This window comes from Mus musculus, chromosome 2 (assembly GCF_000001635.26).
Source record: "Mus musculus strain C57BL/6J chromosome 2, GRCm38.p6 C57BL/6J".
NCBI lineage: Eukaryota > Metazoa > Chordata > Mammalia > Rodentia > Muridae > Mus > Mus musculus.
Window position 1 is genome coordinate 127,267,065 of NC_000068.7, and position 23,451 is coordinate 127,290,515.

General features: G+C 42.5%; 1 protein-coding gene across 5 annotated transcripts in view; it reads left to right on the plus strand.

Annotated features, from left to right (window-relative positions):
* Positions 1-3,137: 3,137 nt before the first annotated feature.
* Stard7 (START domain containing 7) overlaps positions 3,138-23,451 on the plus strand; it is a 28,734-nt gene continuing 8,420 nt past the window's right edge. Inside the window, exons 1-3 of one of the 5 annotated variants that reach the window (XR_003953754.1) lie at positions 3,138-3,816; positions 17,031-17,239; positions 17,377-17,517. Coding sequence is in view for 2 of the 5 variants with exons in the window: in NM_001362684.1 (NP_001349613.1) it covers positions 3,518-3,816; positions 17,031-17,239; positions 17,468-17,562 (603 nt within the window). In the remaining 3 variants the exon portion in view is untranslated. Of the gene's footprint in view, positions 3,817-17,030; positions 17,240-17,376; positions 22,965-23,451 lie in introns of those variants that run through there. The other 4 variants (XR_003953755.1, NM_139308.2, NM_001362684.1 and 1 more) reach the window with 4 other exon arrangements.

Here is a 23,451-nt window from a genome sequence, read left to right on the forward strand (position 1 = left end):
CTGGGAACTGAACCTGGAAGAGCAGCCTGTGCTTTTATTTGCTGAGCCCCTCTCCAGCCTCTCACTTTGTGACTGTTTAATTTTGTGTGTCTGTATGAGAATATGCCACATGTATACGAGTGCCCCAGAAACCATCAGATGGCATTAGATCTCCTGGAGCTGGAGTTACAGGTTGTAAGCCGCCTAATATGGTGAAAATGAACTCTGGAAGACCAGCAAGCATTCTTTTTTTTTGGGAGGGGGGAGTGTTTGTTTCTGTTTTTTGGTTTTTTCAAGACAGGGTTTCTCTGTATAGTCCTGGCTGTCCTGGAACTCACGCTGTAGACCAGGCTGGCCTTGAACTCAGAAATCCGCCTGCCTCTGCCTCCCACGTGCTGGGATTAAAGGTGTGCGCCACCATCACCTGGCAAATTATCCAGTCTTAATGAAGCCCTCGATGCTATGTTCTAGAGGTAAATACACTCATGATTTGCTAGTTGCAGTTTCTGTGTTCTGACCTCAACTGTAAAAATCTTGACTCCTCATAACACTCTATTTTCCTAGAAAACATCAAAGCTGATGATGTGGGAGGTTTTCAGAGAAGACAACTATGTCCTTCCAGAAGACAATTCCTACATCCTGCTTTATAAGGCAGATAGCATCCCCAAACCATTCACAGGTTTGGGGTTGGCACAGACCTCACTGGCTCGGGAAGCAGTTAGCAGTGAAGTACAACCCTCTCATTGCTCAAGAGGCCGGTACTATTTCCTATTGCTTACACATTTCTCTCAAGAAGAAATAAACACATTATCAATCTCTACTCTAAATTCTGCCTGGATGGAGCAGGAGAAGCCTAAATTTCAGTCACCAGAAATTATCCTTCCCTTTGAACCTTTGGAGAAAAATTTGTTTTAGTACAAATATCTAAGATGGCACACAATAGTGAGGGTATCCGTAAAATTCTAAATCCTCTGTAAGGAAGTTTCTTGCTGACAGGCAGGGAGAGACTGCTGCCTCCCACTGGCAGCAGAGTAGACTAGAAAGGTCCTTCTAGGCAGCTTAGAGAGTAGACTTTGTTCACTGTCCCATTCAATTCTCAGCTTCTAGGCGGTGCTCTCCAAACGCTTTGCTTTGCATCTTTTGCAGCAGGGTCTCCCTGTATCCCAGAATGGCCGAGGACAGGAAGCAGTCCTCCTGAGTGCTGGGGTTGGTTACAGGCAGGAGCCACCACACCAGACCTCTCTGATATTTTAAAGCTCGTTCTGTGTGAAAAGGCATGAGTGGGCACTGCAGGAATGTGCCCAGCTCCAGATGGAATGGCAAGTCTCTCCAGTATAATTATGCACAAGTCCCCCTCCCCAGCCCCAGTTTCCTTGTTTGAAGAAACTGCTTTGGGAGCTGTCTGCAGGTTCTCCTTGTTAGAAACGCTTAGGGTCAAAAAGAAAAAGACTGCCACTCCAATTGAAGTGTCTAGACAAGGCAACCTAGGAAGTGCACTTGGTTTTTCTTCTAACTCAGATGGTAGCTGTGTCTTTTCCCATCGGCTGAGGGCCAAGCTCACGATCTTGCTTTGTACACCAGACTGTCCTCATACTCACAGAGAGCCAATCTGCCTTTGCCTCTGGAGTGCTGGTTAGGTTTGTGCCACCATGCCCTGCTAAGATTCTTAAGTTAAAAAAAAAAAAAAGAAAGAAAGAATTTACTGTAAAGCTTCTTGTGTTAATAGCAAACATGGGAAGAGTAAGACCACTGACCCAAATCAGCATGGTTAAATTAATTCATGTATGAGGGCTGCCTCCCTCTAAGGTGGGGTTCCAGAGATCAGCCTTGGATGTGAGGAAGACAAGGCTTTTATAGGTCAGTGGTAGGGAGTTTCCAAACGGGGGATTTGGTGGGTAAAATGGGCCGGGTCACAGAGGCACACTGTAAGCATAACAAGTTAGTTTTACAAGGGTCCCTAAAACAAAGGCACGGTTGCAAGGTAGGCCTAACAAGGTAGTCATAGGTGGTTGTATAGCCTTTTGAAATAGAGGTAGGGTTGCAAGATGGTTATACACAACTTTTAAAAAACAAAGAAATGACTACGATTCTAGGAAGAGACAGTACAGAACTATTTGTGGTTAAGGTTATAGGTGGGGCATAGCTCAATCCTTGAGAAACAGGTTTAATCATAAAAAGGAGTGAACTGGCTTGTCTTTACTATCTGTAAGATGACTTTTAAGACTAAAATGGAGGCAGACTGATTCTTCACTTAAGGGGCAGCTATTATTTCCATCTTATAACTGGACAGAGAATTTTTATTTATTTATTTATTTATTTATTTGAGACACACTGTTGCTCAGGCTGGCAATTTTATTTATTTATTTATTTATTTATTTATTTATTTATTTGAGACACACTGTTGCTCAGGCTGGCAATTTTATTTATTTATTTATTTATTTATTTATTTGAGACACACTGTTGCTCAGGCTGGCAATGCTCCTGCCTCAGCCTCTGGAGTGCTGGGATTACAGACATGAGCCACCAGGCCCTGGCTTAGAATACTGATGTATCCTGAGACTCCATGTAGTAACCATTAGGTTACATACACGTGGCCAGACAGGTTTTGGGAAACCTGGTTACTCTCCTACCTTGTTGCCTCCTCCGAGTCAGAGACTGCTCAGGCCTAACGCATTTTCAGAGAGCAACGGGTCACCCGCCCTCGAGTTCTCTGCAAGGTGTTCTTCGGCCCTAAGGATGGACCACCCGTACTCTCTCGGAGCCGGAACCCAGAACCGCGTCCCTGCCGCAGATACTTAGGAGGGCTCGGGGAATCAGGGCAAGGGGGACCAAGGAAGCTGCCCCTGGGCTGTGATAGGTGCGGGGTCACGTAGGGCGTGCACCGCCCCTCCCGGGACTGTAGAGAACAGGGAAACAGGCCGGGCCTCTCAGGACAACGGAACGCCACCGCACCTGACCGTGCCTCTCCTCCGGACCGGGTGAGACGTCCCTAAATGGCTGCACCGCCGGGTCCGAGGGTCACTCTCCAGGCGCCCTTGACAGGCCCTCCCGCCACGCCACCTAGCTTGCTACCAGGCAGCCCGGAGCAAGGGCGGAGGAGCACTTTGGCTTAGCCAATGAGCGCCCAGGGTTCTGAGATGCGCCCAATCAGAGTGCGGGCAGGACAAACAGGTTAGGTTGCGCGCACTCGGCGCGAGAGGCGGACACAGGCGCACGGGACCGCTTCTGCTGTGGCCTGGGACGGCCACCGCTTTGCTTCCCGCGCCCTGGCCGCGGGGGCCCCGCGAGTTCCCGCCGTACACACAGACGGGCGGGCTGTCGGGACCGAGAGGGCCTCGTGCAACGGCGCTCTCCTCGGAAGCCACGCTACCTCAGCCGCTTCTGCAAAAAGGCATGAGGGACGGCTCCTGGCTTCTGGAGCGTGAGGTGGCCTCGGGGTCAACCCGTTAAGGGGACTGCGCGGACGGCCCGGCCTGCCTTCCCCCAGCCCTTCCTCTCCGGGGCCCCGCGGCAGGCGCGGGAATCCACAGAGGCCGACATGTTCCCGAGGAGGCCACCGGCCACCCTGGCCGCCTGGCTGGCGGGCGCGCGGGGCGGGGGCCTGCTGTCCGCGCTGGCCAATCAGTGCCGCTTCGTGACGGGCCTGCGCGTGCGGCGAGCGCAGCAGATCGCGCAGCTCTACGGCCGCCTGTATTCCGAGAGCTCGCGCTGCGCCCTGCTCGGACGCTTCTGGCGCCGGCTGCGAGGCCGCCCCGGCCATGCCTCTGTTTTGATGGCGGCGCTCTCCGGTGTTTTCGTATGGGACGAGGAGAGAATCCAGGAGGAGGAGTTGCAGAGGTGAGCCTCTTGGCTGCAGTTGGCGTCCCTGTTCCGTAGAGAAGGGTGGGCCTGGGCGGGAGGTTGGTGGGCACCTTGGGGCTTGAGCTGTTGACAGTGCCCAGTTTGCCCAGTGGTCTTTTGAGTACGATGCAATAGATTGAACCCATTTTAGCACCCCGTGTTACTGCCCCCATGCCTGTTAAATCCACTTGTCAGGTTAAAAATAACCACAAGAGAGACGACTTCGAATGGGTAGTATGACACTAAAGAAAATACTCCAAAACCAAATTAGATATCTGAGGTATACAGGTGATTTTTCGGGTAATCAGTGTACCCAGAAAAGTGCAAATTCAAAATAGGGCTTAAAATAAGCCCAAGGGTGTGTGTGTGTGTGTGTGTGTGTGTGTGTGTGTGTGTGTGTGATGTAGCATGCCATTTATAAAATGACTGCGATCCAGATGGAACTCGGGCTTTGCGCGGACAGCCCACTGTCATTGTGACTTGTGTCTTGGCACATTCAAGAAGCTGGGAGGGATTTTGTCTGTTTGCACAAAGCAATGGCCTGGATATTCTAACCAGTAAGAGTTAGGTTAGGTTTTTTTTGTTTGTTTGTTTTGTTTTTACTGTTTTAGAACTCTTCGAATACTGTACCATTATGTTTTGTCTGTGGAAAAGCCCATTGGCATTGATTTATTTTTGTTAACCTGTAGTTCTGAGACTTTATAACTTTTAGATAGATAATCTTTAAAGGAAAGTGCTTTTACATTACATTTCTATATTCCTTTTAAACAGTCTCAAATTGTGCTCCTTACCCCTCCACCTAACACCCTCCATTCTAAACCGTAGTTTCAGTAACCAACACCAGCTTCTTCTAGATATTTCTTAAGGAGAGAACCTGTTTTACTTTTTTTTGTTTTTGATCTTAACGTTACAAATGAGAGCAGAGCTGAGCATGGTGGCTCATACCTTAAACCTACCTACCTCATACCTTTGGGAAGTAGAAGGAGGCAGAGTTCAAGGCCAGCCCGGTCTACAAAGAGAGTTTCAGGACTACACAGAGAAATCCTGTATTGAAAAACAAACAACGCCTGGCAGTGGTACCAAAAACAAACAAACAAACAAACAAACAAAAAACAACAAAAAAAGTCTTCTTTTTTTTCTGCGGCCATACTACCCTCAACACCCTCGACCTTGTTAAAAGCCATTTTTCTTTCTTTTTTTTTTTTTAAAGTTTTATTTATTATTATATGTAAGTACACTGTAGCTGTCTTCAGACACACCAGAAGAGGGAGTCAGATCTTGTTAGGGATGGTTGTGAGCCACCATGTGTTGCTGGGATTTGAACTCTGGACCTTCAGAAGAGCAGTCGGGTGCTCTTACCCACTGAGCCATCTCACCAGCCCCGCCATTTTTCTTACTAGGAAGATAGTCCCAATTATTTTTTCTAGCATGAGACTAGTTTTCAAATCAGTATTGCACAATTTGAAACTTACCATATGGATATTAATAGCAAATAGGTCACAATATAAACATTACTCTATTCTCAGTTTTTTTGTTTGTTTGTTTGTTTTTGTTTTTTCGAGACAGGGTTTCTCTGTGTAGCCCTGGCTGTCCTGGAACTCACACTGTAGACCAGGCTGGCCTCGAACTCAGAAATCCACCTGCCTCTGCCTCCCAGGTGCTGGGATTAAAGGCATGCGCCACCACTTCCAGCAAAAGAAGACTTTTTAAAACAACATTTTAAAGTCATAATCACAGGCAGTCCTGTGTACGCAAACGTTAAAGCATGAAAGCTGTTTGGTAATTTTTCCCCCCCCCCAGAGCTGAGGACCGAACCCAGGGCCTTGTGCTTGCTAGGCAAGCGCTCTACCACTGGGCTAAATCCCCAACCCCTGTTTGGTAATTCATAGTGTTCTTTTCTGTTCAGTATTTTGTGCTCCCTCTCCCCTCAGATTTTTTGAGGTAGGACCTGTCCATTATTTGCCCAGGTTAGCCTTGAACTTATAGTTCTCCTGCCTTGGCCTCCTCAGTGCTGGGATTTCAGTTGTGTACCACTACACTGTAGTTTCTTGTTGGAGAGGAAGCTAGGATGCAGGTGTGTGCAGTCAAGCTGGAACTGCAGAGTATGTTCTTCTCAAGGGCTTCGCATTCCATGTAGTGAGAAGATTATAGTTTTGCTTTCTAGCCTTTTGGTGCTTAAGAACATTTCACAGGCTGGGTGTGGTGGCGCTTGCCTTTAACCAAACACTCAGGAGGCAGAGGCAGGAAGATCGCTGAGTTTGAGCCAACCTGGTCTACATAGTAAGATCTTGGAAAGCCAGAACTACATAGAGAGACTAGGTCTCCAAAGAAAAGAGTGTATGAATGTACATCTTATCAAGTACAATCTAACTAATCTTATTTAACCTTACAAAATAATTTTGAATCATTGGTGCCTTAGCTATAGAAATAATTTTGTTAGTCTTCCCCACCCCTCTGCAAGTCAGGTTCTTACTCTATAGCCTAGGCTGGCTGGAAACTCATTATATAACCTACACTAGCCTCAAACTAGGACCACTCCCTCTGGCAAGAGAAATTAGATCTTTCTCATTTTATATTTTTATTATATTTATTTATTTATTCATGTGGTAAGTGTTGCTTTTGAACACTACAACCTTTGTGTGGCGATCAAAGAACAATTTGTAGTTGTTTCTTCTGGCATGTGGAAACCTGGGATCAAACTCAGGCCCTCAGACTTAGAGGCAAATGTGTGGTGGTTCTCTCCCCCTCCCCTCAACATCTCTCAATACCTGTCTAGAATTTTTATCCAGTTGGCTTCTTTTTGTTTGTTTGTTTGTTTTTGTTTTTTTCGAGACAGGGTTTCTCTGAGTAGCCCTGGCTGTCCTGGAACTTACTCTGTAGACCAGGCTGGCCTCGAACTCAGAAATCCTCCTGCCTCTGCCTCCCAAGTGCTGGGATCAAAGGCGCCCAGCCCAGTTGGCTTCTTAAGCAAAATAATTTTGCTGACTATTATTGGTGCTAGCTGGTGTTCTGTGACACTGGGAAAAATCCCATGGAAAAGTACAGCTCTGTGTGTGTGTGTGTGTGTGTGTGTGTGTGTGTGTGTGTGTGTGTGTATGTGTGTATGTGTGTAAGTTACAGAAACAAAAAGAGGAAGGATGTTAGGAAATATGAAAATATAGGGGGAAATGTTCCATTGACCTCATTTTTTTAAAAAGTTAAGTTTACTGCTCAGAAAGTTTGAGGAATTCTACTTAATGAGAAATTAGTTCTAGTAAATTTTCACAAAGAAAATTGGCCATTTCCCTTTTTCAGTTTTTTTTTGGGGGGGTGCATTTAGAATACATTAAACTTTTCAGTGTATTTTTTAGCTAGTGAAAAATCTATCTGGCTTAAAGGAACTTAATGGCCACAGTCAGTTTGGTGTCTCCTACAGACAAAGCCTTAGATTATCGAAACAACATAAATGGACCTTGAGATTTGTTGGATTTGTTTTTGTTATTTTACCATTAACTAACTGCTCCAAAAATGCCATGAACTAGTTTATGTCTTATTTCAAGATATGTCTCATATCAGTAGTAGCTGAAAAAACTCTAATCTTATTTTTGTTTGTTTGTTTGTTTGGCTTTTGCTTTTGTTCTTAAATTTTATTTAACTTTATTCTGAGGCAAAGTCTCACTATGTAGCTCTGGCTGTCCTGGAATTCACTATGTAGACTAGGGTGGTCTGGAAATCAGAGAAAGATCCACCTTCCTCTGACTCCTAAGGCATGGGATTAAAGGCATGCTCCACTATGCCCAGCCAAAATTCCCTAATTTGGACAGTAGTGTGGAATTGGAGGAGCTTTGGTTAGGTGAAGCAGTTGTTGTTTGCGCCGCTTGCTGGGGTGGCCTTACCAGGATTATTTGGAAGCCTGGATCACATTCTGTGGTAAGTGCAGCACCCTGGCTGAGTCCCATGTTGGCATGCTTACCCTGTTTTCATTGTGTGTCTTCAGTTTCTTCAGTACATGCCTCTCTCAGATACTGTTTTGGAGAAAGGAAAGCATCTCTGTCTCCCCTTCATCCTTGTACTAATCTAATCAGCTCATTTTGTTACTATTTCAGGAATAATCTCTTTTGCCCTTTTCTCTTTTATTAAGTCTTCTTACATGGGAAGATTTAGACACTTATCCTGTCTCAACAAGATTAGATACCATAGGAGAGAGGCGTTTCCTTTCTCCACATGCTGTCTATGATATTGTTTATGCTCTTGTGTGCTTTGTCAGTCTTATTACCATTTAGAAGTTGAAATCTTTCAGGGGTAGCAATGGCCAAGTCCTCCTCCATCATTTGTATTGTGCTTTTCCAATAGTACATGTGTGTGGGGTGCTGTAACTGGCTTTGAACTTACTATGTGGGTAAACCTTGTACTACCCCTAGAGTACCTGCATGCTAGACAAGCACTCTTACTTAATTGAGCTGCATCACTAGCCTGAGCCCCTGGTGTTAGTAAGACATTTAACTAGGGGAAACAGATTTCTGCTTCTTGTCATATTCAGGAATGGTGCTTGTTATTTAAGAATGCATTACTAATGCCCAGCTGTGATGGCACATGCCTTTAATCCCAGCACTTGGGAAACAGCACTTAGGCAGATCTCTTGAGTAATGAGGCCAGCCTGGTCTACAGAGTGAGTTATAGGACAGTCAAGGCTACACAGAGAAACCTGTTTCAAAAAAAAGAAAAGAAAAGAAAGAAAATGAGTGCTTTTCTAAAGCCATTTGCACATGCCTTTTAAATCCCAAAATTCTGGAAACACTGGCAGGTAAAAGATCTCTGTAAGATAGATGCCAGCCTGGCAGTCTGGTCTACATTGCAAGTTCTTTCTATAGAGAGACCCAGTCTCAAAAAGGGGATGGCGGTGGGGGAAGAATGCTTTAATTAGTCCTGTACAGGGCCCTTGCTTGTTGCTAAGTCATGCCTGGAGTTCTTCTCTGGGGAATTGGTGCTGTGATTGTGCTTTTGTTTCTTCTGCAAGATCTAATTGCCTACCATTAATAAAATATTGCCCATATTTCTTTTCTTGGGCCGTTATAGGGCTAGCATTGAATTCTGTTTTATAGTTTCCAATTTAAAACTTTCAAAAATGATAAAACTTTTGTTTGTTTTTTGAGACAAGGTACAGGGTTTCTCTGTGTAGCTCTGGCTACACATGTAAGCAAACACCACCGCCCAGCTTGATGAAACTATTTTTATCAGAACGTCTGTACTGGTCAAGGTTCTTGAGTACAAATGCTAAAATGATCTTTGTTAACTCAAACTAAAAGGAATTAACTGGATGCGTCCTTGTTAGCTGACTGTTCAGATCATTGACAAGAAAGCTATAGAGTACAGGCTGGCCAAGAGAACAGTCAAGGCTTGCTATAGGGATAATCTTCATATAGCAGCCTTGTGGGCATTTTCACTTACATTTGTTACTCTAGACTCCTTCCCTGTGAGCAGTCTGTAAACCTTCTGGGCCTTTGCCCCTCCTAGCTAGGAGTTCTAAACGTACCTAAATTAGTTGTGCTCAAATAGGAGAGGTAGAGTATGAGCTTGCACCCTCCTATTTGGATTCCCCGTAAATAGGGAGGGGATTTCAGGCAGTCGGAATGACAAATATCTGCCAAATTAAATATTTTTTGCCTAAATCTAAAGTTTAAAATCTAGTAACTTTGAATTCTAGAAGTAATAGGAACCTTCAAGAAAAGAGGTCTTGCTGAATGGTGGTGGCAACACACCTTTATTTCCAGCATTAGGGAGGCAGAAGCAGGAGTATTGTTGAGTTCAAGGCCAGCCTGAGCTACATAGTGAGTTCCAGAACAGCCAGAACTACAGAAAGAGATCCTGTCTCAAAAAACAAGGCGGGGAGGAGAGGAGGCAGAGGTAGGTGTGTGTCTTCCCTTTACAGGTAAAATGTAAAATGAATCTCAAATCACACAATTAATGTGTACCAGAGTCAGGACTACAACAAACCTCTCTAGGACTGCTAAACTGCTTGAAAATTTAGTCTTGGAATGCCAATAATTTGCTTTTATTCCCCACCTCACTCCCCCCTTTTGAAAAAGCAGTATTTTGTGTATCTTTGGTTGGCCTGGAACTTTAGTCTAAAATGACCTAGATCATTATAATCCTCCTGCCTCATTTTTTTTAATGTTAAGATTACTGGCATATGCCATTGCTCCTGGTATGTTATTGGCTTTCTGGTATATTAATATAATAATTTTAATTACTGATGTCTGCTTCTATATTTTTATTCAGCTTATTCATTAAACATTTCTTGACTATTTACTACTTACCAGGAGTTGGAACCGTAGCTAAAAGAGATTCATAGTTTAGCAAAGGAGGCAGATGTAAAGATACATTTTTCTTTTTTAAAGATTTATTTATTTATTATTATATCTAAGTATACTGTAACTGTCTTCAGATGCACCAGAAGAGGGTCTCTGATCTCATTACAGATGGTTGTGAGCTACCATATGGTTTCTGGGATTTGAACTCAGGACCTTCGGAAGAGCAGTCAGTGCTCTTAACCACTGAGCCATCTCTCTGGCCCTGTAAAGATACATTATTACAGCATACTATGATTTATCTCTGTAGAGAATAAAATAAAATTTATATAATTAACTTTGTAGAAGTTACTCTTATTTTAGTATGTCAGTAATTGTGGTTTTCCTTGGTCTTTTGTTATACAACACTGAGGATTAAATCCAGGGCTTATAAATACTACACAAACACTATATTTATTACCAGGTACATCCTTAGACTCTGGATTCTTTTTTTTTTTTTTTTTTTTTTTTTTTTAAGACAGGATCTCACTAATTCAAGCTGGCCTCAAACTCTCCATCCTTCTCACTACCACCTAAATGCTATGGCAGGTCAGGCATGTGTGTGTTCGTGGCTACACCCAGGGCTGGCCTCACTTTTGAGTTGTATCCTTTTATGTATGTGCAGCCTACTCAACCAGCAGGTTTTCTTTTCTGTTTACTATTTAAAGTTATTTATAAAATACAAGCCATGTTTTGTTTTATTTATTTTCTTTGACAATTTCATTCATGTATATAGTAGTGTATCTTTTTTTTTTTTTTTTTTTTTTTTTTAGACAGGGTTTCTTTGTACAGCCCTGGCTGTCCTGGAACTCACTCTGTAGACCAGGCTGGCCTCAAACTCAGAAATCCGCCTGCCTCCCAAGTGCTGGGATTAAAGGCGTGCACCACCATTGTCCGACTACAGTAGTGTATCTTGATCATATCTATTTATCTATTCCTAACTCTACCATCCTATTCTGTCTAGAACCTCAGAGAATGCCACTTGTACCTTCATGTTCTCTTTTCCTTCATAATCCACATAGAATAGTAGGTGCTGCTTTAATGTGCATGGTTGTGGCATCATAGCAACTCCAGGAAACAATGACTCTCCTTCCTCCAGCAAGCATAGACTGTCAATAACTCCTCAGTTAGGGGTGGGGCTTCATGAGCTCCTACATTATCCATGCTGGAATGTTGCCTGGCTTGATCTTGTACAGGTTACCACAGCTGTTGTGAGTTCATGAGTACAGTAGCCACATCATGTTGAAAACAGTGTTTCTTAACTTCCTTGAGCCTTGTGTTAGAAATAAGTCAAGGATGGCAGAGAAAGAGACTACCACTGAACTGAACTGTCTCAGCAAGGCAAAAGTTTTCTCTTCTAGAAGATGCACTGCTCATCAAAGCATAAGAGCAGGCAGCTGGGACAGAAAGTATGCTTGGTTTTTATAGTTTTAACACAAATTAGCAACTGTATCTTTTCCGCATTCATTGATTGGGGTCACCACACCTCACTCTTTTGAGAGAGAGAGAGAGAGAGAGAGAGAGAGAGAGAGAGAGAGAGAGAGTGTGTGTGTGTGTGTGTGTGTGTTTGTTTGTCCAGAATGGGAAAGGGTTTTAGTGAACCAAGGAGAAAGGAATTACTACTCTGATAGGGATGGTGGGGTCACTGATCCAGGCTATTAGGTTCTTGAAATGCAGCAGGAACCCTTGTGTACTGGGTGGAGAAGAACCAAGATCTTTGCATATAGGTGGGGAAGATGAGAAAAGACTAGTGATAGAGATGTCTCAGTTAAGGCTAAGCACTCAAGTTGTTTCTCTCAGCACTTTGAGTCTCTACATTATATGCTGCCTACTGGGAAAAATATTTCTCTGACCATGAAAGAGAGAGTACCACTCTGTGGGTATAAACATAAATATTGATCATTTAGCAAAATAGTAGTAGTTGATTCCCCCTAGGGCCTATGACCTCCCCAGCTTGGGGCCTTTGACCAGTTTTGTAGTAACACATTTAAAAAAAAAATACATGTTTCAGATATAAAAGGTTTAAAGAATAAGAGATATTAAATATAATGTAACTTGTTGGGCTTTTCTATGTCTACCCCAGTTACTGAATGCTGTCACGGAAGCTTATTTATGCATTAACGCCTAGGCCCTCAAGTGAGCCTCATTCCCAACTAGCTCATAGTTATTTCATTTATGCTAACCTAAGTTCTGCCACATGGCTGGTTACCTCTCTTCTGTTTCATATATCCAGTCTTCCCACCCCTGGCCCCTGACTCTTTCCCAGCGTTTCTCTTTCTCTGCTGAGTATTCCACTGTCTATTCTACCTTTTGCTATAGGCCATTGACTTTTTTTTTTATTTTATGTGTATAAATACATTGTAGCTGTCTTCAGACACACCAGAAGAGGACATCCGATCACTTTACAGATGGTTGTGAGCCACCATGTGGTTTGCTAGGTATCGAACTCAGGACCTCTGGAAGATAGTCAGTGAACCATCTCTCCAGCCCCAGGCTATTGGCTTTTTATTTTAGCCAATCAGAAGATGCCTTAGGCAGGCAAGAAAGGACGGAGACATATTTTCACAACAGTGCAAATAAACATTTTCCTACAATATAATATTATATTTAAGAAATGAAAGCAGGCATAGATGCCTTTGGAAGGCTGCAGTGGGAGGATCAAGAGTTTGAGGCCAGCCTAATGAAACCCTGTCTTAAAAAAAACCAAGCAACACCATCAACAACCCTCCCCCCACACACACAAAAACTACAATGGAAATTCCTCTGTACTTTTTTGTGAAATTTTCTTACCTCCATGGATATGTCCATAATTCCAGTTTGTTGGTTATTATACCAATATATGTCTATACTTACTGATTACCAAGTAATATATAACCATACTATGTAGTATCACATTTTAGGAATTTTATAGCCCTTTGGGCAAAAGTACCAAAACACTAAATCCAGCAGCATACAAAGGAGATTCTGTGCCATGAACAAAATTAATTTAATATGCTACATTAAATGAGTAAAATACAGGAGTTCAGATATAACTCACTTGGTAGAGGGAGCATGCAAAAAACCATCACCGTATAACCAGGTATGATGGCACAGTCCTGTAAACCCCAATATTCTGGAAGTGGAGATATGATGTTTATTTTTGTTTTGTTTTCAAGACAAGGTTTTTCTGTGTAGCCCCTGACTGTCCAGGAACTCACTGGAGACCAGGCTGGCATTGAACTCAGAGATCTAGTTGCCTTTTCCTCCACTTTCCAAGTGCTGGGATTAAAGATCTTCACCACCTAGAGCCAGGCATGGTAGCGCATGTCTTTAATCCCAGCACTTGAGAGGCAGAGGCAGGCGGATTTCTGAGTTTGAGGCCAGCCTGGTCTACAAAGTGACCCTGTCTCTAAAAACCAAAAAAAAAAAAAAAAAAAAGGAAAAAAAGAAAAAAAAAAAAAAACACTTCACCATCACCACCACCACCCAGCTGGAAGATAAATTTAAGGCCACCTTAGATGCACATTGAGGCTAGGCTGAGCTACATGATACTATCTTAAAGAAAAAGAAGGGTCTGGAGAGATGGCTCAGTGGTTAAGAGCACATGCCTCTCTTAGAGGTCCAGTATTCAGTTTCCAGCATCTACTTTGGGCACCTCACAAACCTTGAAACTTGCTCCAGGAGATCTAGGCCTCTGTGAAAACTGCACGTGCGCGCACGCGCGCGCGCACACACACACACACACACACACACACAGACAAGGTCTCCACTATGTAGTGGTCTTAAACTCAGAGGTCTGTCTGACTCTCTAGAGTACTGGGGGAAAATTAAAAAAAAAAAAAAAAACTTAGAGAGGTAGCATTTGTTTAATTCTAACCTCATTTCATAATTTAACAAAAAAGCATAGGGAGTGGAGAATGATTTGGAGGTTAATACCACTGTTGATATTCCAGAAGATCTGGGTTCAAGTCCCAGCACCCACATGATGGCTAACAACCATCTATAACTCCCATTCCAGGGAATCCAGTGCCACCTTTTAGCCTCTGAGGGTGCCAGGCACTCAAGTGGTACACAGATAAAAGTATAAACAAAAGCACCCCCATATATTACCTTTACAAAAAAAATTACACTCAACTGATTGGGAATTGAAGGGAAATTCCTTAAATTTATAAAGGGTATCTAAAAATAGCTTACAACCTACTGAGAAAATGAAACTTCCTCTAATGTCAGCAGCAAAACAAGCCACTGCTCTCGGTCCCTCTTTGAGCAGTGTTCTAGAGTTTATAGCAGGGAAATTGGCAAAGAGAGAGATGAAAGGTACCCAGACTGGACAGGAATAAGTAAAACTACAGCAAATATTGTTTTTTTTAATTACTTGTGTTTATTCTTTTTTAAGATTTACTTATTTCATGTATGTTGAGTACATTGTTGCTGTCTTCAGATACACCAGAAGAGGGCATTGGATCCCCATTACAGAATGTTGTGAGCCACTATGTGGTTGCTGGGAATTGAACTCAGGACCTCTAGAAGAGCAGTCAGTGCTCTTAACTGCAGAGCCATCTCTCCAGCCCTGTGTTATCAGTTTAAGTACTTAGGAATTTCTGAAAAATCATTAAATGTTGAAAACTATTAGCACTAATAAGATTGCAGGTTGAACAAATCAGTAAACAATGAGTAATCTGAAAGTGAACAGAATTTCATTTACAACATCAAAGAGAATAAAAATTTTAATTTAAGAACGAAGCACAAGACTTTTTAGAACTCTGAAACACATTGAGGCTGGGCATGGTGGTGTACACCTTTAATCACAGCACTTGGGAAATAGAGGCAGAAAGATCTAAATTCAGGGCTAGCCTGGTTTACATAGAGTTTAAGGCTAGCCTGTGAGCACAATATACCTTGTCTCAAAAACAAAACATTATTGAGTGTTTAAAAAGCAAATGGGGCCAGAGATTTAGTGCCTCTAACAGCATGGGCTTGATCCCCAGACACAACATTTTTAAAAAGCTAGATGTGTCCATACCTATAGTCCCCAAATTCCTACTGGCAGTTGGGAGGCAGAGTAGGAGAACTTGCTGAAAGCTCAGGAGAGATAACTAGCCTGGTACCTTACCTCAGGAACAGGGTGGAGGGAGAAAACTGATTTCTGAAAGTTGTCCTCTTACTTCTACACATGCGGTGACATATGCATACCTGTAAGATCAATCTAAAGAGACAAATGCAGTGGGACACCTGTAACCCCTTGGGAAGCTGAGGCAAAGGGATTACTAGAACCCAGGATTAGGAGTTCAAGGCCAGCAGGCAGCATAGTAAGACATTGTCTTAAAACAAAAACAAGAAAGCTGGCCGGTGGTGGCACTTAATTTTAATCCCAGCAGGAGACAGGCAGATCTCTTGAGTTCAGCCTGGTCTACTGAGCAAGTTTCAGGACAGTCAGAGAGGGCTACACAGAAAAACCCTGTTTCAGAAACCAAACCAAACCAAACAAACAAAAAGTAGTTTGAGAGTTCCTCAAAAAAGTAAATGAAGGGACTGGGAATGTAACTCAGCTGGTAAGAGTGCTTGCCTAGTGTGTATGAAGCCTTAGTGTGTATCTCTAGTCCCCTTGGTAGGGGGGTAAGCATAAAGCTACCATTGTTACCATAAGCTAGCGGATTTATTCTTAGGACTCTACCCAAGGAAGTGAAAGCACATCTACATAGAAACTGTTATTATTCATGGTAGCCCCAAAGTGGAAACAGCACAGATGCCTGGCTTTCTGCTAAACAAAAGGCGATATATGTGTATATGATGGAATGTTGTTCAGCTATGAAAAGAATAAAATCCAACATGGATGAAATTTAGAAATATGCTAGGTGAAGGGAGCCAGATGAAGGGGACATATGTATAATTCCATTTTTGTTGGCTTGTTTCACTTTTTTGAGACAAGGTCTCGATATATAACTCTGGCTGTCCTCAAGCTCCCTATGTAGACCAGGCTGGCCTTATAAAGATCTACCTACCTCTATCTCCCTTGCCACCATACCAAGCCACAATTCCATTTATTTGAAATGTTGGAAAAAAAAGACAGACTTGTGGCTGGCAGGGATGGGGAGTGAGGGAACTGCCTGAAAGTATATACTCAACTTTTCAAGTAATCTAAAAAGTACTGAATTATATACTGCAAAGGGTAAGTCTTATGCTATGTAGATTATATTTCAATTGGAAAACAGGGAAGAAAAATAATACATACAGAAGACAGTCCACTAAAAAGGAGAGTAGAAAGTCTTACCTAGTAGAGTATGCTATAATCCCAGTACTCAGACGGCTGAGGCAAGAAGATGGAGGTGTACTACAAGGTCAGCTGGCCTACATAGTGAGATCCTGTGTCACAGGAAGGATGGGATTGTCAAGGGACACATCTTCAAACCTTGGTGGCTAATATTTGAAGATGGCTCCGCTTCCCAGTCTTCCTTGATACATGTTATCTGTCTCACTTTGCTGCCCATAGCATGATTTCTAGTTTCTGACCTGCTTTAAGTCCTCTTACTCCTGGACTTGAAATGCAGTTAGGTGACAGGATTAAGGATCCTACTCATGTATACTATGTGCATGGAAAATAAAAATACCCAAATAAATATTTTTTTTAATTTTGTAAGTTATTTCAGGCTATGTGCTAGGTCTTGAACACTTTTAAAGGTGTTTTTCACAGCTAACTTTAGGAAAGTACTATTATTTTGTACATTTTATAGATTTAGAAATGGTGACTGGTTAATTATTCTAATTACAAGTGTTAGGTTAGTGTTCAAGCTTAACAATTCAATTTTTATTCACTGAGGCAGCATGCTATTTCCAGCCACACCTGTCTTTTTGCAGGTCTTTGGATACTTCATTTCATGGACACCATGCTTATTTCTGTCTTTCCAGGTCCATTAATGAGATGAAACGGTTGGAAGAAATGTCAAATATATTTCAGAGCTCTGGAGTTGAGAATTACCCTCCCGAACCAAAGTCCCCAGCAGGAGGGAATGAAAAGTCAAAAGACAAGGAAGAACCCTGGGAAATGGTGATGGACAAGAAACACTTCAAGCTGTGGCGCCGCCCAATTACAGGCACCCACCTTTACCAGTACCGAGGTGAGCCCTGCCCTGCTGCCTTTGACAGGTGTCCATGGTGCCCACACACAGTGCTTTGTTCCTTTAGCTTCCTAAACGATTCAATCCTGGCCCTACTGAAGAAAATTGGCCAAATTTTGTTTGTTTTCCTCTCCCAGACGGCAAGCTTTTCACACTCTTCCTTGGTACATGTCGTCCCTGCCTTGCTCTGCTGCTTCCTAGCTCTCCCTACCCCTCTTGTCGTTCTAGTTTTTGGAACATACACAGATGTGACTCCCCGACAGTTCTTCAATGTTCAGGTGAGTTCATTTTCTCTCCAGGTTTGGAATTTTTTGGCTCCATGAATGTCTGTTGTAATCTCAGTGCTTGGAAGGTGAGGCAGGAGACTTGCTGTGAGTTAGAGGCAAGCCTGGGTTGTATAACAAATACAAGACTAGTCAGAAATACATAGCAAGTTAAAACAAATTAAATGAATTAAAAACAATATGTTTGGGTGTGATGGCACATACCTTTAATTCTAGCACTTAGGAAGCAGAGGCAGGTGGATGAATCTCTATGAATTTGAGGCCTGCCTGGGCTATACATCTAGTGCCAGGACAGCAGAGCTATATAGAGTGACTCTGTCCCAAAAACAATAAAAGTGAAACAAAAGTGAGAGGAGAAGGTGAGATCTCCCAAAGTGCCACATAGAACTTTCTTTCCTGATACTTCCATTTTCTTTTTTTGTTTGTTTGTTTGTTTGTTTTGTTTTGTTGAGACAGGGTTTCTCTGTGTAGCCCTGGCTGTCCTGGAACTCACTTTGTAGACCAGGCTGGCCTCGAACTCAGAAATCCACCTCCCTTTGCCTCCCAAGTGCTGGGATTAAAGGCATGTGCCACCACCGCCTGGGATACTTCCATTTTCAAATTTTAATTTTTTAATTTTAAAAATTAGTATACAGCTGAATGTGGTGGCGTGCACCTTTAATCCTGATACTTGGTTTATGGGAGCTCCAGGACATCCAGGACTATAGAAAGAGACCCTGTCTGAAACTAAATACAAAATAAGTATACAAAGTATTAGGCTTTATGGCCTTTTTCAGACATAATTTGGTTTTGCTGGTCTTCCTCCCCCTGTTGCCTTCTTCCTTCTCCCCGTCCTCTCCATGTGTATCTCCTCCATCAGTAACCCTGGCCAACTTCCCTATCACGTGTGTTCTATTGTTCTCCCCTCTGATCACTACCTTTTCTTTATTCCTGGACTACTCTCTGGTTTTATGACTTATGTCTGTGCTCACACCTTCATATATAAGATATGCATATGAGAATGTGACATTGTCTTTCTGAGTCTGTTACCTTGCTTAATGTAATTTCCAGATGTATCATCTTCCTTAATGTTTTATAATTTCATTCTTCTTTTGGCTGAATAAAATTCCATTGTATACAAGTACCACATGTTTACTATCCATTCATTTGGTGTAATTTCCTTCCTTTTGTGACTGGTGCCGCAGTAATCAGCTATAGTGAGATATAGAGTGTACAGGTTATATGCCCAGGAGTATGGCTGGGTCATATGGTAGTTCTGTTTTTAATTTTTCTGATAAATCTCCATACTGATTTTCATAATCTACTAACACCAGTGTGTAATGTGTAAGTGTTCCTCTTTCCCCTGCCGTCAATTTTTGTGATTTTGCCAAGCTCTCAATAACTAGTCTGCTGATTATAATACCCACTAAAGCCAAGCCTGTTGGAATAGACCTGTGTAGCAGTGAGTTCAGCTACGCTGCTTTGGTTCCCAGTGGGTTGTGTGCTTCCAGCCAGGAGCTATCTGGATTCAAGAATGGAACTATCGGGCTGGAGAGGTGGCTCAGCGGTTAAGAGCACTGGCTGCTCTTTCAGAGGGCCTGAGTTCAATTCCCAGCAACTATCTGTAATGGGATCCCATGTCCTCTTCTCGTGTGCCTGAAGACAATGATGGTGTACTCAAATAATATACATATAATAAATAAATAAATCTTTAAAAACAAAAAAGAATGGAACTATCTCCCCCCTTTCCCCCCTTTCCCCCTTTCTCATCCGCCAGTTCATTTTAAAATGCCTTGGCTACCTTAAAGGCTAGGCACTCCTAAACCTTCCCCTGCTACCCCAGGTCCGATTATGGAAGTGGCCAGTGGCCGCCCACCCGAATCTCACATGGCTGGTTGGTTTTCTCTCATACAGCTCCTACAGCCCGTCCTTCTCTCCCGAGTCATGCCAGTTCTCTGTCTTCTCTTTCCCAGTTCCTAGCCCTCACAAATCCAAAGATCCCACACCATCTCCCTTTGCCCAGCCATTGGCTGCTGGCATCTTTATTGATCAATCAAAAACCAACTGGGGACAAGGACCTTCAGCGTTTGGACACTCAGATTTCCAATTAAAGCATTAGAACCAATCCCCAACAGGCCTGTAATCTCAGCTCTTTCGGAGGCTGAAGCCTTCCTGGTATGTAGTGAATTTAAGACCAGCCTGATCAACTTAGTGAGACTGTCTTAAGTAAAAACAAGACCAGGGAAATGGAACATTTGCATAGTATGTACAGGGTGTGCTGGGTTGAATCTGCAGAATTGTAACAATGGTGTACCCACTAAGGATATACAAGGCACTTTGACCTGGGCTCTGGTTTTGTCAGTGCTGTTTGGTTTTTATGCATACGATGTCTGTATTTGGTTCCTTGATATGAAAGAAAATAAGAAATTCTCCTTTTTTTTTTTTGTGGTTTTTAGAGCTTTATTGTAGAAAGGCAGGGGGAAGGAGAGAAGGTAGAAAGAGAGAGGCCAGCCATGGCCACATGGAGATAGGGGTGAGGGGAGAGAGAGAGGGAGGACTAGACAGGAGAGTAGGAAAGGTGAAAGCTTAAAGAGCGAGAAATGCTTCTTGAATTTCTTTTTCTGTTGAAAATAATTTAGAATTATCATATCTTTACATGTTATCTGACGTATTTTCTCCGGACATTTCCTTTTCTTCTTTTTAAGTTTAATCGTTTCTAAGAGGGTGCGGGTCCGTGCCTGAAGGCCAGGGAACAACTCTGTAGAGTTGCTTTTCTCCCACCTTTCTGTGGGTTCTATGTATTGAATTCAGGTTGTTAGGCTTACATAGTCAGGCACTATTTTAGTTTCATTCTGTTGCTGTGACTGACCAAAAGCAATTTAGGAAGAGTTTATTTTAGTTTATAGGTATAGTTAGTAACTGAGAGAAGTTGGGACAGGAACTTGAAACAAAAACTATGGAAGAGACTGCTTATTTTCTCTTTTCCAGGCTCATCTTTTCTTCTCTTTTCTCTTCTTTTCTTTTCTCATGCATATTGCTAGATAAAAGCCAATATGAAAGGTGACATACTATATGATTTTAGATCATTCTAGACACTTGTCAAAACCAGCACAATGTCTAGCACACTCACTGAACTCTATACCATAGTCAATGATATATCAGTACTGGGTAGGCAGTGGTATAGGCGTGTAATCCCAACACTTAGGATCACCAATCACCACAAGTTATAGCTAGCCTTGTCCACCTAGTAAATTTCAGGCCAGCTGTAGTTACTCCATGGTAAAGCCTTAACTAATTTTTTTTTTTTTGTTTTTTTGTTTTTCGAGACAGGGTTTCTCTGTATAGCCCTGGCTGTCCTGGAACTCACTTTGTAGACCAGGCTGGCCTCGAACTCAGAAATCCACCTGCCTCTGCCTCCCAAGTGTTGGGATTAAAGGCATGCGCCACCACTGCCTGGCTTACTTTTCGCTTTCCACACAAAAAAAAAAAAAAAAAAAAAAAAAAAAAAAAAAAAATTAGTGAAAAAAAGTACAGAAAAATAAACCCATTAAAATAAAATCAGATAGCTAAGCATTTAAAAAGTCCAACACAAGGCCATCAGGAGATGCCAGAGATGCTAAGGTTCAGCAGGGTGTTAGCAGATAGTTGCTGATTTGTATGTAGACTCTTAACTGTCCTGGTAGAGAGGAGGGGAGACTTTTGAAGACTGATGTCCAGTCTTTTTAGTTTTAAGCTATTATAGGGAATACAGAATGTTCCTTTTTACTTCTTCCATTCTCTTCAGATCAGAATAAAACCTTGACATTGTCTAAGGTGCCATATTTGGGAGTGCAGTTGTTATAGTTCTTTGCACAGTTTCTCTCTTTTAAATTTTCTCATGATCTTCTTACTTTTTTGAACACATTAGGACAAAGCATATTATCTTCCATTCCTGGGATGGGAAAACATAGGCTGCTATCAGGAAAGATAAATCAACTTCTGGAAAGTGTCTGGAACCCTGGTCTAATTGGTATAAAATTGCAGGCAAACCCAGTCTGTCCTGTCTGCAGGAGCTGTGTACCATGGACATAGCCTGCTTTTTCATATAGTCTAGGACCACCTTTATAATGGGACTTTCTCCAGCCCACCAGTGGTATAAATAATAACGAGAATTTTATTACAGTTTAAAACTTAGACTTTTTGCTAGGGCAGTTTTTCAGCTAGCTCTATCTTTCTCTCCGCTGTGGTTCACATCTGTTCCCTCCATGTACATTTTCAAATCTCCCACGATTGCTTTCTTTTCCCAGTATATACCACCTCTCTCTGTCTCTCCCCTTCCCAAGTCCCACCCCCTACTTCCTGCCCAGCCATTGGCCATTAGCTCTTTATTACAGCTAGTCAGTGCAGCAAACCTCTGATACAATTCTAGATTGCCTCTAGGCAGAGAGGACTGTCTGACCTTCAAGTATCTGAGTAGGAGACTGGTGATGTACCATAGAAATGACAGTACCAATTTCCTGCCAGCATTTAGCTCTCTTTGGTACAGAATTAACCATTGAAAATACAGAGACATACCTTCATAGAGTATAAAAAAGGTTACCCCAACACTTTTCCATGGAATGGTACTGTCCATAGTGGATAGTGGTCTGGATCCACCTGTATTAATTAATAATCAAGACTGTTCTGGGGCTGGAGAGATGGCTCAGCGGTTAAGAGCGTCAACTGCTCTTCCAAAGGTCCTGAGTTCAAATCCCAGCAACTACATGGTGTTTCACAACCATCTGTAATGAAATCTGATGCCCTCTTCTGGAGTGTCTGAACACAGCTACAGTGTACTTACATATAATAAATATTTAAAAAAACAAACAAACAAAAAACTGTCCTCCTTAGACGGGCTCACACTCCAGACTTATCTGGACATCCTTTTCTCAGGTGACTCCAGGTTGTCAATAGGTGGCAAACATTTTTTACCCACTGAGACATCTCATCACCCACATTCCACAGACATTTTTAATTAATTAATTTTTTTTACTTTGCATCCCAATTGCAGCTTCCTATTTTTCCCAGTCCTTCCCTAAACTTTTTTTAATAATTAATTTAATTTTATGCTCATTGTATGAGGGTGTCAGATCCCCCATGGAACTGGAGTTACAAACAGATGTGAGCTGCCATTTGGGTGTTGGGAATTGAACCTGGGTCCTCTAGAAGAGCAGCCATTGCACTTAGCCACTAAGCCCTCTCTCCAGTATCTCCATAGACATTTCTATTGCATAGTTTTTGTGTATGTGCATGTATGTACACACATGATAATGAGAACTGAACATAGACAAAACTTGCTAGACAAGTAATTTAACCACTGAGCTGTACCTTCAGTCTTTTGGCGTCTTTTGTTTTGTTTTGTTTTTGAGACAGGTCTCCCTATGTAAGTTCAGCCTTGAACTTTTGATCCTTGTCTCTGCTTCTTGAATTGCTGATATTTACAGGTATGTGTGCCACCAGTGTCTTGTTGCATTTTTAAGACTTCTTTGAAGGGGGCTGAAGGAAGTGGCTGAGTGATTGAGATCACTGTTTGCTCTTCTGGGGAACCCAGGTTCCCAGCACCCACATGGCAGCTCACAGCTGTCTATAATTCCAGTCTTAGGGAGTCCAACATCATCTGGCCTCCATGGGCATCAGGCAAGCATGCAGGCAAAACACCATGCACATGAAAGTTATAAAAAAAGATTCCCTTGAGGGACTGGGGGAATCATTCAGTGGGTAAGGCTGCTTGCTGATCAAGCTTGAGTTCAGATCCCTGTATCACCCATGTAGAAACTGTGTGGCAGCATATGTCTGTAAGTAATCCTAGCACTGGTTAGGTGGGGCCTAGATGAATCCCCAGGGATTGCTGGCCAGCCAGTCTAGTCAAACCAGTATGCCTCAGGTTCAGTGAGAGAGCCTGTCTTAATAAAGTGGAGAGCGATAGAAGAC